The sequence below is a fragment of the Vanacampus margaritifer genome, chromosome 1 (assembly GCF_051991255.1).
Source record: "Vanacampus margaritifer isolate UIUO_Vmar chromosome 1, RoL_Vmar_1.0, whole genome shotgun sequence".
Classification (NCBI taxonomy): Eukaryota; Metazoa; Chordata; class Actinopteri; order Syngnathiformes; family Syngnathidae; genus Vanacampus; species Vanacampus margaritifer.
In genome coordinates, this window is record NC_135432.1 from 18,209,369 (window position 1) to 18,227,622 (window position 18,254).

At 39.9% G+C, this 18,254-nt stretch overlaps 1 protein-coding gene across 4 annotated transcripts; it reads right to left on the reverse strand.

Annotated features, from left to right (window-relative positions):
- Positions 1-3,983: 3,983 nt before the first annotated feature.
- Positions 3,984-17,648, reverse strand: LOC144057399 (protein-glutamine gamma-glutamyltransferase 5-like). 4 transcript variants are annotated; one of them, XM_077574937.1, is made up of 18 exons: positions 17,326-17,648; positions 16,367-16,561; positions 15,543-15,779; positions 15,342-15,460; positions 14,401-14,529; positions 12,295-12,472; positions 12,040-12,175; positions 11,603-11,706; positions 11,284-11,523; positions 11,176-11,205; positions 10,481-10,525; positions 10,129-10,173; positions 9,854-9,898; positions 9,369-9,575; positions 9,118-9,278; positions 7,220-7,359; positions 5,282-5,301; positions 3,984-4,263 (listed from the first exon to the last, which is right to left on the reverse strand). In XM_077574937.1, the coding sequence occupies exons 1-18, from the start codon at positions 17,345-17,347 to the stop codon at positions 4,214-4,216; spliced, it is 2,103 nt and encodes a 700-aa protein (XP_077431063.1). In that variant the 5' UTR covers positions 17,348-17,648; the 3' UTR covers positions 3,984-4,213. The 4 variants fall into 4 exon arrangements, with proteins under 4 accessions (XP_077431063.1, XP_077431071.1, XP_077431054.1 ...); XM_077574945.1 differs by lacking the exons at positions 3,984-4,263; positions 17,326-17,648 and adding exons at positions 16,639-16,723; positions 17,128-17,248 and having other exon boundaries at positions 4,777-5,301; XM_077574928.1 differs by lacking the exon at positions 3,984-4,263 and having other exon boundaries at positions 4,777-5,301; positions 11,176-11,202; positions 17,326-17,647.
- Positions 17,649-18,254: the final 606 nt, after the last annotated feature.

Consider the following 18,254-nt stretch of genomic DNA (forward strand, 5'->3'; position numbering starts at 1 on the left):
AGGGGCATGATTGGGAGGAATGGCCCCGCCCGATCGAAACCCGAGTGGTGTTTTGTTATTGGACTTCTGTGCTCGCTACGGACTGTCCATAACGAACACCATGTTCAAGCACAAGAGTGTCCATATGTGCACCTGGCACCAGAACACCCTTGGCCATAGTTCGATGATTGACTTTGTAGTCGTGTCATCGGACTTGCGGCCGTATGTGTTGGACACTTGGGTTAAGAGAGGGGCGGAGCTGTCAACTGATCACCACCTGGTGGTGTGTTGGCTCCGATGGCGGGGTAAGATGCCGGTCCGACCAGGCAGGCCCAAACGTACTGTGAGGGTCTGTTGGGAACGTCTGGCAGAATCCCCTGTCAGAAAGAGTTTCAACGCCCATCTCCGGCAGAGCTTCTCCGTTGTCCCGGGGGAGGCGGGGGACATTGAGTCCGAGTGGACCATGTTCCGCGCTTCAATTGTTGAGGCGGCCTATCGGAGCTGTGGCCGTAAGGTGGTTGGTGCCTGTCGTGGCGGCAATCCTCGAATCCGCTGGTAGCGGTAAGGGATGCCGTCAAGCTGAAGAAGGAGTCCTATCGGGCCTTTTTGGCCTGTGGGACTCCGAAGGCTGCTGACGGGTACCGGCTGGCCAAGCGGAATGCGGCTTTGGCGGTCGCTGAGGCAAAAACTCGGACATGGGAGGAGTTCGGTGAGGCCATGGATGTTAATGGTATAGAGTGTATTCTTTCTTTTCATGTATTGCTATTTACAGTATAGCACTGCATTATTTGTAATGATTCCACGCATGCATTCAGAATATAAACTTTTTACACATAGTTTTACTTTCTGCGGCAAAAACGTTGCAGAGGGAAGATTATTGCTTGTACTTCGGAGGTATCTATTATCTATCTGGGCAGCTACAATTGGTATGTCTTTCCTATGTGGCAATGCATTTTGCATTGAAGGGTCTGCTCTATTTCCATGATTATATTTACATTATTTCTTCTCATTATTATACATATGTATTATACCGCTATACATAATGCTGTCACAAAGATGTCTATGGCTGTAGTATATGTGCTCCGGTCCAGTAAACAAGCAAGACAAGGCTGAGTGCAGAAAGCCAGAAGGAGACTCGACAGATTTGTTGCTCTTAAAGACGAAGGCCTGGTGGTGTGTTATCAGACAAATTGCAAAAGGCTTCCCCATTGTTAACATAGGGCCTTTGCCAGTGTGAGAGAAATAGATGGATGTACAAACGGTAGGAGGCAGTTTTTTCTTGTAGCAAAACAATAATAGCCTTAAGTATTTCTGTTCTACACATGAACAACTTGACAAAGTGTTTCAGCATGTCTGCTTGTGTTGTTTTTGAGAGAAGGATGGAAAGATTGATGGGCAGACAGACAGACAAGAGGGAACGAAGAGGGAGTAGTAGAGGAAGGGACTCATCACATAGCCTTGTGGTACGCCAGTGTTTAGATTGAGGGTGAAGGAGAAGTTTGAACATGAACGGACATGGCAGAAGAAGTTATGGCTGAACCCTGTAATCCAAGTGGCTATGTTGGCAAGATAGCTCATATTTTTCTTGCTCATGTGTCCTTTTTCTCTCGGTGTGATTTAAAATGGAAGATCAAATTGAAAAAGCACGTACAAAGAAACAAACTGGAGATACATGCACTCATTTGACAGAAACAATGGATTATAAAACTGTGGAATAATTAGTTACTGCGACATAACACTGTACATTTTATTGTTCCGCTTAAATCCCATCGTCTTATTTTCTGTGTTGTAATTTCCCCTGAGTTCTTTTCCCCATTGTGGTTTTGCAAAAGCCGTCTATTGTTTTGGAAGCATATCAGCTTTAATGGTTCTGTAGGTTATTTATGGCAGACAGAAAATTATATTTTTTTCCCTGTTGTTTTCCTTGTTGCTCATGGTAACAAAATGCATGCAGCGTGAAATTAATACCAACTGTGCACCTAAAAAAAAAAAACTTGTCCCCGATATTGATGATGAAGTTGGAGTTGATTCAGAAAGAAAGACGGAAAAAAGAAGGAAGGACGGAAGGACGAAAGAAAGAATGAAAGGAAAGGAGGGGGAAAAGAAGGAAGAAAGGAAAGGAAACAAACAAACAAAAGGAATGAAGAAAGGAAGAATAGGAAATAAAGAAAGACACAAAGAAAGAAAGAAATAAGCAAAGGAGGAAAAAAGAAGGAAGAAAGGAAAGGAAACAAACAAACAAAAGGAATGAAGAAAGGAAGAATAGGAAAGAAAAAAAAAGAAAGAAAGGAAAGGAAACAAACAAACAAGGAATGAAGAAGGGAAGAATAGGAAAGTAACAAAGAAAGAAAGAAGGAAGAAAGGAAAGGAAACAAACAAACAAACAAGGAATGAAGAAAGTAAGAATAGGAAAGAAAGAAAGAAAGAAAGAAAAAAGACAGAAAGAAAGAAAAGCATTTGCCACATTAAAGAGGGGTTGTGTTGTAATGCTTTCAAGACCTGGTGGGAACATGTCAAAGAAATTAAAGACGTCTGAAAGTATTGTAGCTAATACTTTAAACTGACTTCACAGTGTAGTGATGCCCAACCAAAACCCCAACAAAATAAAAGCCCAACCAGGATCATTAGAACGTTGGATTTAATTAAAAAATAAAAATAAAATCTGTTTTAAAACGCTAGGCTTCAATCCTGGCACCTGTCAGAGGTGGAGAATTCCGGTCCAAACTGGTCCCTGCCCAATTGCGCAATAAAAAATTTCCTCTGGGGGGGTTTTTACTTTCTGGACCTGTGAAGGGCATTTTAATGATAACAGCCGCAACGACTGACATCATCAAATCACTTTCTTTAATACCGCTTTAATCTTTGATGATGATAATTCACGACTGAGTCACTCCATTGGTCATTAGTCGTTCATCGGCTTGTTTGTCTCCTTGGCTTGAAATGTCATTCCAGTCCAGTCATATTCAACCAGCGCTGCTCTAATTGACTGATTCGGTCATGCCCTCACAAGGCAAAATGGCTGATAGAATCGTTAAGCTGTGACACAGTCCCATCACAAAATGGCTGATTGCAATTTGATGTGCTCTGGAATAGCTTTGTGCAACAGCGAATTAAATGATTATCTATCCAGATAAATAACTAGCTTGCAATAGCTAGGTAGATCGCTAGGTGGATAGTTAGATAGCAATTTGAGGAAGAAGGGATGGATGGATGGATTGGAGAAGAAAGGATGGATCAAGAGAAGGAAAGACAGATGAAGGGAAGTACAAAAGGAAGAATGGAAGGAAAGATGGGTGACGGAAAAGTACAGGTGGAAGGAGGAAAGATGGATGGAGGATTGGGAGCAAGGAAAGGATGGCCGGAAAGAACCATTGCTCACTTATCCATCCCGGAGGAACAGGAGGAACGAGAGAGAGAGAGAGAGAGAGAGAGAGAGAGAGAGAGAGAGAGAGAGAGAGAGAGAGAGAGAGAGAGCGAGTAAACTGAGGATCTAAAATAGGGACTGAAGAGGAGTACTATGGTTCGAACCAGGCAAACAGATGGTCAATCAAAGGAGGTGAAGTCAACAAGGACAATAAAATATGGAAGGACTTCCCGAGGGGAGGGGGGGGGGGGGTGATTGACATGCATAGATGAAAAAAAGAGATCGTGAAAAGTGAAGAGGCAGCCAAAGACAAAGAAGTGTAATTAACATTTGTTAAGCCAGGAGAGATGGACGCTGTGCGTGCGCGTGTGTTGGGCAGAGGAGAGTTCATTAATAATTTATGATGGGCTCAGCTTTTCAAAGCGTTCTCAGTGGTCGCGCTGGCTGCTTTTCCCTGACGTTTAATTTGTCTGAAAATCAGCAAGCGTGCAGTCTGATTATCGCTTGCGTCTGCCTGACACTCAGGTGACATCACAAGCTGTTCACCCCGACATCCATGCCTTTAAATCAGCCATGCATTCATACGCAGACATTCAGAACACAATACACTGAGGAGGGCACACATTCTCATGACTATTTCTTTCATCTCTTATTTGGATCACGGTCGCATGCTTTGAGTGGAAGGCGGACTACACCCTGAACTGGTCACCAGTCAATCTCATTCTGGGTTTACAGTTTCTAGAATCAAACGACAATATCAGTTTCTCATGTGGCCCTTTTGCAAAATGAATTGCCAACCACTGCTTTGAGAAGTATGTCGGCTGTCTTCCACATTCCAAAACCACGTGGATTCATTGAAGACTCGATTGTTCATAGACGTGGATGTCTTGCCCAAAAGTCAGATGGATGGATGATTTGTACTACAAGAGAAATTGGATAAGATGCCTTGCTAGTATTTACTATTACATTGCAAATTATTTGTTTTTGGCTAGATTTAAAAAAAAAAATTAAATCCTAATTAATCTCGTTTTCAGAGTTAATTTCCCTTTGCAAGTGTTCAATTTACTTTACACCATAATTGCAAGTCAAGCATTTCATCTTTTTGATGAACAGCCAGGAAATGTTACAATGAACTTATGGTCAAATAAATGTTAAAATAAGACATTTTGCAAAGTCTTGTCAAAATCTTAAGAGCATGTTCAGACAATGGGAAAATTCAAATTACTGTATTTTTTATTTAAGCGAAGAAAAAAACTCACGGGCCAAACATTATGGTGGGTGTTTCAATGCTTCCATCGTGTGGTCGATGGGCGCAATAGCATCTAGTCCCCTTTCCCCCCACTTTATAACCATTTGGTGTGTTTTTTTTAATGGACCTTTACATAATATAATATAATATAATATAATATAATATAATATAATATAATATAATATAATATAATATAATATAATATAATATAATATAATATAATATAATATAATATAATATAATCATGACCCATACAGTTTATACCCGTTTAGGGTCGAAGCTGACTTGGGGCAAAGGACCCTTGACTACAACCTTGATTGGTCTGTAAACTGAACCCATGTTGCCGCTGTAACTGGGTATACTCCCCACGACACTGCACAAGATGGCATTATGGTGCATTTTCATCTATTTAAAGTTTTCAATGCAGCTCTTATATTGAATCTCATTAGAGTGCATAACTTTGTCAGTCGGTGTAGTTATATATTTGACCATTTGCAAGTGGCCGTGAGCCAAAAATGTATACTTTCCACATGATTCAGTGACTTTTCAGTGTCTCTAGGTGATGATTGACACTTTGTGGAAGCTTCTTGAAATGACGCTGGGGCTGCTGCTATGTGAGAACGAAGCACTCAGCAGCTTTGTGCCCGGAGTGGAGGCCATGATAGTAACCTTCTTCTCTATCGTCTCACCTGGATGCAGGACGGTCAGCCTGGAAGAGGGGGGGGGGACGGGAAGCGACCAATATTACAATGAACACATTTGTTATCAGCCAAGCCTGCTACATAAACAGGTTCATTTTCTATATTTCCTGTAGATCCATAGGGCGATTTGAATTTAAATCCACATCGCTTAGAATTAAATTTTCAAAATCGCAAAGGCTACAATTTGGGGGAACAAAAATTTTTTGGGGGGGCGGAACATTTTTTAGTCGATATTTGACTGCTGTGGACACAAAAAACGCTGACCGACAGAACGGGAAGCCTGATGGGTTGCCTAGCAGTGGCACAATTTCTCTGATGAAAAAGAAAAATGAGTGAGTACACGACAAACAACAACAACTCAAATACTTGCACATCGGGCAACTTGCCCAGATAAGTGCAGTGCCTAAGAAGTGCAGTCCTCATGTTTATATATCATTGTTTCGTGAAGAACGAAAAGCTGACATCGTAACCATAAATTTGCTTGCATTATTGTTGTAATCTATATGATATATGACTAATTGACATATGTTAAAGGCACAATTTTTTGAAGTTGTCATAGTGAACGCTTAAAAGATTGCTCAAAGAGGTAAATAAGTTAACAACTCCAATTAAAGTAGATGAATGAACTGTTTTTCGTATTCTTTCATGGTTCATTTGACTTTATGTTAGTGTATGCCTTACCTGACCAAAATATTTATGCATAGTAAATCAGATTTTTTATTGATATTTTATTGTAATACAGTTTAAATTACTGCTTGTGTTAGTTAAAAAAATACACGGGAAGAGAACCTTGAAAAAATTATTTCATATTAAATCACAATATTAACTCATTCACTGCCATTGACGGCTATAGACGTCCAAAATTCATTTGAACTATTTCTATTAGTTTAACATTTTTTCCCCACTTTTTTTAACAATAGTATGAAAACCTAGAATTGTTTTATTGTACATTTAGAACAGATCTAAAATTTGTGATTAATCGTGAGTTAACTAGAGAAGTCATGCGATTAATTACGATTAAAAATTGTAATCGCCTGACGCCCCTAATTTTTAATAATCTTTTCTTCATTCTTTTTTTAATCGCGTCAGGCGATTTATTTATTTTACTTGTAATTAATTGCATAACTTCAATAGTTAACTCACGATTAATCACACATTTTATATCTGTTCTAAATGTACAATATTTTTTTTCTAGGTTTTCCTACTCTTGTTAACAAAAGTGGAAAAAATGTTAAACTAATCAAAATAGTATTTTCAAGGTTCTCAATTGGATTATTTTTCAAAATTGTTTAGTCCTAATATAGAGTATGGATAAAGCAAATAATTCAAGATGATTCTTTGGGTCATATATGGCTGTAAATTCTCTAAACTTGTGGTTACGTATCAGTTTATTTAGCTTTTCTTTGACTTTTTGTGATGCCTACACATAAGTACTGATGGCAAAGTGTGACGATCACTGTACCATAGAGCAGGAATTAGTACCGCAACACTGGAAATTGGAATTCATTTTACTGCTCGATACTTGAGAGTGAGGTGAGTTGAAGCCTATCCCAGCTGACTTTTGGTGAAAGAAAAGGGATGAACTGATTGGATGAGTGACTAACAACCTATTGCAAAAATCTTTGACCATATATAAAAAAAAGTGGTCATCTGGTGGCAAAATATACACTAATTAACGTGCTCATGTTCAATTGAGCAATAGACAGGGACTTTTACAAACATATTAATACTTCCTGCTACAATATGTAAATCTAAGAAACCAAGTTGGAATGTTGACATGTTTCCTTAACAGTAAGTCATGCCTGACAGCATTCCCACAACAACATTTCTTAGATACTTTAGAGCCAAAACTATGACGATGGAATTGGATTGCATCATTTAGTCTCTCCTTCTGATAGCAACTTCAAAAAGTGTGTACAGACTCACCGGGCCTCTTGTTTGCCCCGCAACAATCCGTAGCCCTCCACAGCGAGAACAGCACCATTCAGAGTTTTGTTGAGCTCGTTGGTGAATGACACAGTTGCCGTGTGCTCCTTCTTCACCTGGATGCTGTCCCCGCCTTCAACCTGCATGACAATCAGGGTGAGGAGGTGAAGGAAATAGCTGACAAGAGCTGTTATTTCATGTCACCGTAAATCAATGATGCCAGTCAGTTTAAAGTAGGTATCCATTGTTTGTTCGTTACCTGCCAATCAGCAGGATTGCATAAAACCCACGCAACAGATTTCGGTTGAACTCTGAGGGGTTGAACATTCAACATTAAAGAACCTGTTCAATTTTGCCGACGATCTGTACAAAGGTACGTCTATGCACTTTTCACCCTCTTGGAATCATGAATTTTTTTTTGATAGACAAACTAATGGAACAGTCTACAGGTGCACCTCAGTATACTTTTTAGAAGGTCAATTCCTACCTAGTAAAAATGAATTGCAGTTTCTTGAGAATCTGTGTTTTGTGTTATGTTATGCCACAAATAAATAAACAAACAAATAAATAAACGACCCTGGAATTTTGACTTAGGTCGGCCGGCCCATCAGTTCAGTTTTCTGTCTGTATTGTAAATGGATTAATGGGCTGCTCCCTCTAAATTGTGGGCCAGTCGCTTGGGTTAAGATGGAATAAAATAATAAGTAGCCCCACATTGGCCCTAAAAAGGTGCCGGCCCACCAGACATCTGCCCGTTATGCCAGATGGCCAGTCCAGCCTTAGCTGTAATGAAGCAACAAAATAATACAAAAAAATAATAATAATCGTTTTCCACAATATTCTTAATGATTGAGAAGCACCTGCATCTTTGCATCATTCTTGATAAACTATCAAATTTGTTTGCTTGCTAACAAATGGACAAACATGGCACTCATTTTCCCCCCACTTATCTTACAATAATTCATCATTTGTGCCATTATTGAATATACTGTACAGTCCCCGAGACTTTTTTTTTTTTATCCCGTTCAAAGTTGGGCAAAAAAAGATGAGGTTTGAGTCCGAATTTACAGTCCAGGTGCGTCCTGATTAGAATATGGTGGAAAACTTAATTAATTTCAGTCATTCCAATTCAAATAACAAAATGCATATATAATGTAGACTTAGAGTCAAATATTTCACAATGTTGTTTTGTTATAATTGTGATGATTATATAGCTTTCAGACAAACAGTCAAAATTTGCCAGCTCAGGGGGAAAAAAATCTATGATTTTAAATGCATGTATATAAAATAAATAAATAAAATATAAAATGGGCCTGATGTAGCCTCCAGAGAAAAAAAAATCATTTGAAATTAACTTAAATAATAATCAATCAACACAGCATACTTCTATGCAATATTCTAAGAAGCAACTGTATATTGCTAAATCGGAATAGGATGAAAAGTACTATATTAAGTAGCCCCTATTTAAAACGTTTTCTATTTCAAGGACAGCTTCTCAATCAAAACAAATGTTTGGTGTGTTTTACAAGGAAGCTGCTCAGACATACGGAAGGTTTTGTTTTGTACAGAGAGCTTTGTCAGTGTTTGACTACCAACGGAAGAGAGCGAAGGGAATATCAATAAGCTTCAAGGTTTTAAGTGATGAAAATGCAAAAATGTTCCTTTTTAAATTTCATCCGTGGCTGCAGGACATATTGCGTCAACACTTTTCAGTTTCTTCTATGATTCATCTGATTATCATTGGCAAGCATGAATGTAAGAGTTGTCATTTTGATGGACATTTCTTTGTTGTTTGTAAATTAGCAGCGTGACGCAAAACAATACACAAACAATTTCCCGAGAACTTAGCAGAAGGTCTGGCAAACTTTTAGTAAATGTGTACTATGTAATATGTGTACCTGTATATTTATTTTGGGTGAGCTGATGTTGAATTCCTGTATAGCTAGGACCCTCTCTTCAGTCTTTAAGTCTTTGATGACCACCGCCACTTTCAAAATGTCATCACCTGCCAGGAACGGCTCGTATTTAGAGGGATGGATGGAATGGTGGCGTGTCAAATCTGCACAGAGACGCAAAACAAATCCAAATGTGCAAACAATTGTTCTGATGTTGGCTTGAATCCATCAGTGTGGCATCGGGGACAGCTCACCTTCAAACGGCTGAATACACACATCTTGGTGACCCTCCCAGAAGCTTTTTCCTGGACTGCAGTTGAATTCCTTCAGTTGAGCGTTCAGGTGCTCCCTCAGGAGGCGTGTGCTGTTTGTCGGGTTTGTGACCGTCACTGTTAGGTTGATGCTCTTGCCCACAATGGGCTCTCCAGCTACGGTCAAGGTTACATCCAAACTGGACGCGTCTGGACAGGAATAAAGACCGTAAATATGAAACTTCCATTTTTCGGGTCACGTTTGTATGTATGTTGTAAGAAATCTATATCGATCAGTCAACTAGCTACACACAGAGTGTACAAAGTGTACAGTGCCATAGAAATGGAACCCATATCTGGGTGGCATTGTTACATTGCAAGCAGAAGCTAGCATGTAGCTGAAGCTAGCATGTAGCCGAAGCTAGCATGTAGCCAACTGCGTTTATTTATTTATTTTTACAGCATTGAAAGCACGTTTTTATTCTTACCTTCTTCAGCTGGACCAGGCACATCACAAGATGCTAAACGACACACTGTAGAACAATAAGCGTGAATTACATGGTGAAACAGCAACAAAATGGATAAGTATTATTCTGTTTTGTAAGAGGGAACATGTTCACTTTTCAAAATTAGAACAAAAAGAGACATCTGTTGTGTTGCGTTAGTGTGTATGCTAATCATATTGCTCTTCCTGAAGAATGAATAAACTATTTTGATTGGTCAGATGTAGGTCAGTGAGAGTGCATTAAATTCAGGATATTACCTTGTATTGATGAACGAGACGTGGCTGAACGTGAGGAACGACATACTATATACATAAAGAGAAGAGTGTTCAATTACACAGTGAAGCAACCAAAACACGAGAAATGTTCAGTTCAGAGAGCATGTTCATTTAAAATAAAAATATATATACAAAAATCAACATCAAAATGTGTATGTAAAACAATGGTGGGAAGCCTGTTGCTCTGTGTTAGTGCCAGCGTGAATTCTTAAATTGCTGTCACCAATTTCCCTCAAATCTCAATAGATGTTTTTGTTATCTTTATTATCGTTGCACAGTGTATGACAAAATCGGTGTATTTTGATTCTGACATTGGTCAGTGAGAACGTATTACCTTCTTCAGGAGGAAAAGACACTACAGAACGTGAGGAGAGACATACTGTAAAAAACAATAAGAATAGATAAGAAATGTTCAGTTCAGGGAACATGTTCAAACAGGATAACTGCAAAGCATGGTGCATACTAGTCCTAATAAGAATGAAATGCAAATAAAGCTTTAAAATACATTGTAAGTTAAGGATAGAATTGAAAATTTAACTTGCATGCCAATGTAGCGCAATAGAAGGTTTAATAGGTAATTAATATTGAGAAATTATGAGGTTTATAATTAATCATTATAATTAATTGAATTATGCTCATTATTTAATGATTTGATATTATTAATTTATTTTTTACATTCATTTAAATAATTTATAATATTTTTATAAGTATAGCTAACAATCACAGTAGGTAATAAGCTAAACACAATCTGCCGAACATTTTGAGAACAGAGCCTGAACAAGGAATTGTACGCTGGATTTCAAGTTTCAGCCTCATCACTTGATCTGACCCTCTTTTTACTTCCAGGACATTCTTAACCAACTGTTCCTTTAAGAAAACCCCTACTCCTCTCCATTTCTTTTTCCATCAACAAAATGGTAAAACAAATTGAATCCTACTGACCCCTCACTCACCCACTAAATGGTATATCTGTTAAAGTGATGCATTTCGTTAAATCTACAAAAGGTAGAGATGTTGACAGCCACTGACCTGGGACTCCCACTCGGTGTGTTTGGTCTTCTGTAAACAACGGGAAAACAATTAGCTAGCATGCTAATTTTAAACTATAATCTGCTCCCTCATAGAACATCTCCTTACTTTTCTTTCTCTTATAAGAATCGGTCAGATCCTCTGGCACATCTGAGCCGATGCTCTTGGTGAAGATCAAGCGTCCCACCCACTTGGTATCCACCTTCTTTCCCACCACCTTACCAGACCGCACTATCATGCGTACGATGTCCGCATCGACAGAGGCATAAACGAAGGCGGTGTCATAAGGGGTGTCGAGGCAACGCCTCTGGATTGCCACCACTGGACAAGGGCCACAGCGGTATATTCCTGTCGCGGGAACATTTTTAATATATTCCATCGGTAAATTGTATCAGTTAAGTGGTACGATGTCACGTTATCTCTACACCTGCACTCTTTTCTTGCGGGGTGGGGTCCACAACCTGCCAGCCATTAAATCCGGCACCAATGTCCGACCTCCTCATCCAGCACTCCACCCACACGTGGAAGTTCCTTTATGTGCAAGTATACAGAGTTTTAAGGCATACAAGAAATACATGGTTGGAATAATATAGTACAGATCTATATCCGTTGAGGGTGCTCCACAGGGAAACTGCTTGGGCCCATTTATTTTCATTCTGTGTATAACATGGGTGCCCAAAATACAGCCCTTGATTTCGGGGTACTTGCAGCCTGACATACATACAGATATAACATTTGCATGGCCCAGGGTGGTGGATAGACAGGATGACCCGTAAACCCCCCCCACACACACACACAGCTTATGAGTGCTTATGTGTGGTTCAGTTTTCATCTATTACATTTTCAAGATTAAGAAATACCAACCAAATGCTGTCTTTTGACAATCCCAGCTTTTCCCCGGTGCTCGAATAAAACTCTTCAGTGATTAGGTTTCCATCACCATCGTGTGCTGCGTTAAACACTGTCACCACCCTGGAGGGAATCCCTAGCACTCGCATCACTGGACCAAAAAAAACCAAAAAAAAAACGGGACCAAAGTTTAAAATATTAGCTATTGCATGAATAATAAGCACCGACAAAAGAAAATATGAATAAGAACCATTAAAATAAGAACAACACCTGTGCAGAGGACTGATGCAAAGACCCAACACTGTCCATAACGCACAGGGTTGCCTTTGGATGCCATCCAGCGGTGAAGGATGTCCGCACTGCCACTCCACTCTGTTGGCTTGACACCATCTTTGTAGTTTCCCTTCCATCTCCCCTCCACAAGACCCATGTCATCACTAGAGTTCACCTTGCAGAAAAAAACACACATTGCCATCTGTATGTAGATAGAAGAGAAAAGCAGCTACAAAATGGTGATTTTCAACAAAAGCTTTTAGAGAGAGAAATTGGGAAAGAGGGAATTGAACCTGCTGCCTGCGCCAAAGTTAGGTAAGTGAACGGAGCTTCGCACCCCTTTTTTTATGGCGAATCCTCAATCTCACATTACATAATGTAAGCAACAAAAAAAAAAAACTTGCAATTTCCCGTCACACTTGATACCAATCAGTGCTCATTTAAGGGAATTCTGTAGCTGGCATTTGCCCTGCAGTGGGTTTACCACACCTGTTTCAAAAATGCCTGGCCCAAAAGACAAACCAGATGTTCAACCAGCTGATAAAGACCTATTTATTGACTGCAGCCTGCAGGTCACCAACAGAAAAGGAAATACGTCATCAAACTGTTGAAGAAAGGTAAATCTGCTGGACCAGCTGATGCTCTAAAGGCAAATATTCCAGTTAGTCTGGAAATATTCTTCACATTTTTCCAAAACATCCAGAAGGGAGAAAACATCCCAATACAGTGGATGGAGGGATCTTATAAAGCTACCAAACAAGTGTGACCTAAGTCAACGTGGGAAATACAGAAGAACCACAATGTTCATGGAACCATGGAAAATGTTTAAAGGGAACGTTAAGCAGTAAAATCCAGCCGTTTTTATCCATTTCAGTGGGCGGCCATTTTGCCACTTGCTATCGACTGAAGATGACATTGATGTGGCTCAGGTCTCAGGTATCAACCAATCACAGCTTAGCTTCCGAAAACAGGTGAGCTGTGATTGGTCGTTGCCTGAGCAACATTGATGTCATCTTCAGTCGACACAACAAGTAGCAAAATGGCCGCCCACTGAGATGAATAAAAACGGCTAGATTTTGCTTCGTAACTCATATTCCACAAATGTATTATTAATCAGAATGTCATGTTTAGACGTGAAATCACATATAGCACATTATTGTCATCAAATGTTCAAGGTTGACTTCCACTTTAACTCATTCACTGCCATAAATTCATAAAAAAAAGGATTATTAAAAATTAGGGGCGACAGGCAATACATTTTTTTTATTGCAATTAATCGTATGACCTCACTAGTTAACTCACGATTAATCGCAAATTTGATATCTGTTCTAAATGTACAATGAAAAAAAATTATAGGTTTTTATACTCTTGTTAACAAAAGTGGGGGGAAAAAATGTTAATCTAATAGAAATAGTTCAAATGAATTTTCGACGTTTATAGCCGTCAATGGCAGTGAAGGAATTAAAAAAGAAAAGATTATTAAAAATTTGGGGCATCAGGTGATTAAAATTTAAATCGTAATTTATCGCATGACTTCACCAGTTAACTCATGATTAATCACAAATTTCATCATTCTCGTGTTAACAAAAGAGGGGGGGGGGGGGGAGTGAAACTAATGGAAATAGTTTAAATGAATTTGTTGACGTTTTTAGCCGTCAATGGCAGTGAATGAGTTAATAGCATTTTCCTAAATAAATTGAAAGATGCAGTGAACTCACTACTCCATAGCTTGCAGGCTAGATTTAGGACGTATGGATCAGATACAGATAACGCTATACATACTTATAGAACAATCACTTGGAGCTCCTCATTTTACAACGATTTTGTTGACTTTGCGAAGGCTTTCAATAGCATTGATAGGCCCACACATTGGAATCTGATGAGACATACATAGCAGATATGCAACAAATACAAACCAAGTCACGGTGGAAGTGTACCACTAGAACAGCAATTCCAACAAGATAATAACAAGAAGTACGTTTATCTTTGTGTGACAACTCATCTGTCGGTATTATTCACGACGCCTGTTGTGATGTGTGCAGTTTAGTGTGAACATGAGGGAATTCTTGTGCGTATGTTTTGCCGGTGATTTTTGCGTCTCACCATAGCACAGATGATCCTGCTCAGGTAGGCCGGGTCTGCACGTAGAACGTAGTCTTTGTGACTGTTACCGAGGTGCTGTGGGCTGACCTGCAGCAGCTGAAGACATGCCTCAAGCACTCCAGGCTCATACTGTGCACACATAAACACTGATTGAGTTGAATATCTATCTCAGAATGCCTTTATCGGGGTGACAAACGATTTTATTGTGGGCCACATTTTAGTTATGGTTGCCGATTTTACTAAGTGCCTCTGTATTTGATCTTTATCAATGTTATGGTGAGTTTTTAACTGGGAAAAAAAGAGAAACATTATGCCAAGCTTTTGCGGGGATTGCTGGCCTACGGGCATTCAGTTGCCACCTTGAATGGGAAATAACCATGGTTTGATATGTCCTCATGTAACCTCTTATATAACGATATGTTGTCGTCCTGAACTGTTGTACAAGTCCAGGTGCCCAACAATCTGGGCACAAGGGCGGAATCAACCTGGGAACTCTTAAGTTGAATGCCTTGTTTATACTATAGTCCGCCCTGCTTCGGAAACATGTTTTCGAGGGTGCCTGGGAGAGGACTTGGCCAGCCCGGTTTCTCACGCTCACCCCTTTTTGTTAACGTATAAAAGACGGAACGGCACACGGTGTGGGTAGAGTCAGCTGAGGGAAGCGTACGCTCGCCCAGCCGTTAAGCAGCTCGTTCTACCCGGACCGTCGGCTCTCCGGTCTTGTGTCAAGGTAAGCGCTGATGATGATTATATTATGCTGCTTAGCGTTGAAGTGTGTTGATTACTGTTTGTGGGGAATAAAGGGCACAATTATTCTAGCACAGTATATCAGTCTCTGTGTATTCATTGTTGCTGCCGATCACTCACGATCCTGCATAAAAATATAAAAGTGAAGTAGTGTTTTCCACAAAACACACCTGCTGGCTACATCATACATATACCTGACCGAACGACCAGGGCCGTTGGCTAAAGTTGACATCTGTGCCCATGTAGATCACGCCATAATCACTCTTGACATACTCTTGTCGTTGGACGTCCAGCGGCATGTACACCGGATCCTCTTAAAGGAAAGGAACGCATGCTCATTCCACTGCATTGTGGACACAAACACAAGATGGCCGAGTCCCAGCTCACAGACTCACCCTTGAGCCAAGGGTTGCAGAGCAGCACAAACGTTCCCGCCACGTAGCTGCTTTGCTCGTGTGCGCCCGCTATGTGGACCAAGAGTTGGTATCGCGCCACAGAAGATAGCACAGGGGCACAGACGTGAATGGTGACGACACGGTGACCTATGTTGCCCGGGTAGATTCGTGCTGACCAGCTATGCGGATCGGACCACTTGTCAGAGAAGCGGACCAGCATCTTTGCTGACATTTCCCCTGTAAAGAAGGAAAAATAACTTTTGTCCTGTGTTGATGCTAACTACGCGGCCCCAGACACGCCAATGGGGGGGAAGGAAAAAAAACGGTGGTCACAATATACAAATTTATGGCCATGAAATAAAATACTAACGTGTGTTTAATATAAGCACCATGATGGCATCTTGGTGCTGAAATGATTTGAGGAGCTTCATTTACACAAATGTTGCCGCCATCTTGTGGCATCTACAGTACACACAATACAGTATAGATATTTTTAGTGGGGCGTCAATTAGTCTGCAACTATCTTCTGTGACTAGTTGGGGCTCAGAATATTTAGGTTTTTTTTGGAGTCATTTCCTGTGTCTGTCTGACTCCATGTTCCTGCCATTCTCCTCCTTTTCCTGCATTATGAGTCAATGGAAACTTATACGGCAAGATGCTAATGAAGCTAGCTAGCTAGATTGCTATCCATCTATCTATTAAATAAATCACAAACTCTTTGTCGTTAGCGGTGACTATTACATTGCCCTTTAAACAAAAAAAAACAACATCAGACAGTACAATAAATGTTATCCACAACTGTTTTTTGGCGTGTACAAAATCACCTAGCAAAACCTGGAGGGCCAAACGCTCTGCTTTTGGGTTCCACATCCGTCCGTCAAACAGCAGAGTAACTTTGAATGGCTTCCCTCGCCGGACCACCAGGTGTTTGTCGCTGAGTCCCTGGGTCTCGTGAGAAATGTGATTCTCTTGGATTTCAAAGTTGACCAATTTCAGGCGCCTACGGCTTCTGGTTGGGCCTGAAATGAAGACGGATGTTAACTTTTACTAAGATACTTTTAAAATACAATGTTAATGTTTAATAAAGTGCAGTTACTTAAATAGATCCAGTGCCTTTAATAAAAGCTTGGTGCCACCTGGAGTCATGATTGACAGCGGCCTCAAATGTAGAGCTACCTGCCCTGATTGAACATTTTAGTGAAAAGTTTAAATGAAAAATAATCAAGAAGAAGACTGAAATTAACTGCACATAAAAATCAATCCGTTTAAAAGGTAAGTGTTGGACAACAAATCTTGTTTTTTTCAACAATAATATTTTCATTTTTCAACCAACAAAATACATGGACTTGATTTTGCATCATATAATAATAATAAATCAATCTGTAATTGAATCCTTATGTTGAGGGTTTAACATTTGGATTTCATAACTATTTGAATGTTATGTAAAAATACCCTAAGTAACTGACGTGGCTTTCGTTTTTATACAAACTGGCTTAACGTTCCATTTACATCCATAGCACCACAGTCATACAGTCATTTATTGCCTGGTGAATGTGTAAAATAACATTATGCGTCGCGTACACACCCGCTTGTTTAAAGGAAAGAAAATCTGCGTTATATCGTCTCTCTGATGATAGAAAAGTTCGCCCGCGAATGGCAGAATACAAACTCAATTATGTCAATTGTGCTCAGCAAAAGACCCAAAATGTATTCTTTTCTTTTAGGAAATATTTTTGAAAAAACTTAAATGGTATGAGTGGCTTGTGGCGTGGAGCTCGCTCACCTGTCTGTGGCGTGGCCTCCATTGCTGACTGACAGCCACAACGAGCAACAGCGTCGAGGAGTGATAAGAAGACTCCGCCCACCTGCTGATAACAATCTCACTTTTCCTCCTTTCTTTTGAGCACAACGGCAAAGAAATTGAGTTGTTAATCCTTCAACTCAAGCCCAGTAAAATCAATAACATCACCAATGGATACTGTGCATTTAGTGCAGCGAACGAGGTTTAACATGCACTTGCTTTGCATTTTTTTGCACGCACACGCGGCACACGCCCCGTGCTTGACCTGCAGTAACGACTGAAGGAATGAACACTTTCCTGCTGTCTGTACAGCAACACAAAGACACTCTAGTATTTTTGTGCCAAGGTAAGACACGCCCATATTATTATTGGCTTTTAAACCATTCACTCACTTTAACACCTGTTTAAAAAAATCCTTCTTTGAACCCTAACCCTCGTTTATATAAAGCGCTACTTTGAAAATCTGGCCATAGTTTTAAACCCTAATTTGAAACCCCAACCTTAGTTTAAACCCTAAATTGAAACCCTAACCCTAATTTGAAACCCTATCTCTACTTTAAAACCTGACGTCACACATTCTGAAGGTTGCATCCATAATCCAAAACCATGACCACTGTCATCATTTGTGACCCTACTTTGAAATCTTTAATATTAAGCATATGCTCAACCAGGACAAGTTTTTGTCTATTTGTGGTATGAAACTTTGAGAGTTTTGGTGATTAACAAAGATGGCAGACCAAAAAATGTCAACAAGTAGGCTAAATTGTTTGAAGAAGATTGAAAGTGACGATGAAGTCAAAAGTGTTGTGCGCGATTGGCTGAGACATCAGTTCAAGCTTGTGCACAGATGGGGAAAGTGTGTGACAGTGCTGGGAGACTATGTTTAAAATTTTATTTTATTTTTTTAAAGT

Excerpts from the sequence above, each read along its gene's own strand:
- LOC144057399 (XM_077574919.1), bottom strand. The coding sequence starts at position 17,347 with ATGGAGGCCACGCCACAGACAG. Across the intron at positions 14,530-15,341 it reads GGCCCTGGTCGTTCGGTCAG|TATGAGCCTGGAGTGCTTGA; the intron begins GTATATGTATGA and ends ATGTGTGCACAG. Across the intron at positions 12,176-12,294 it reads TGCATCAGTCCTCTGCACAG|TGATGCGAGTGCTAGGGATT; the intron begins GTGTTGTTCTTA and ends TTTTTGGTCCAG.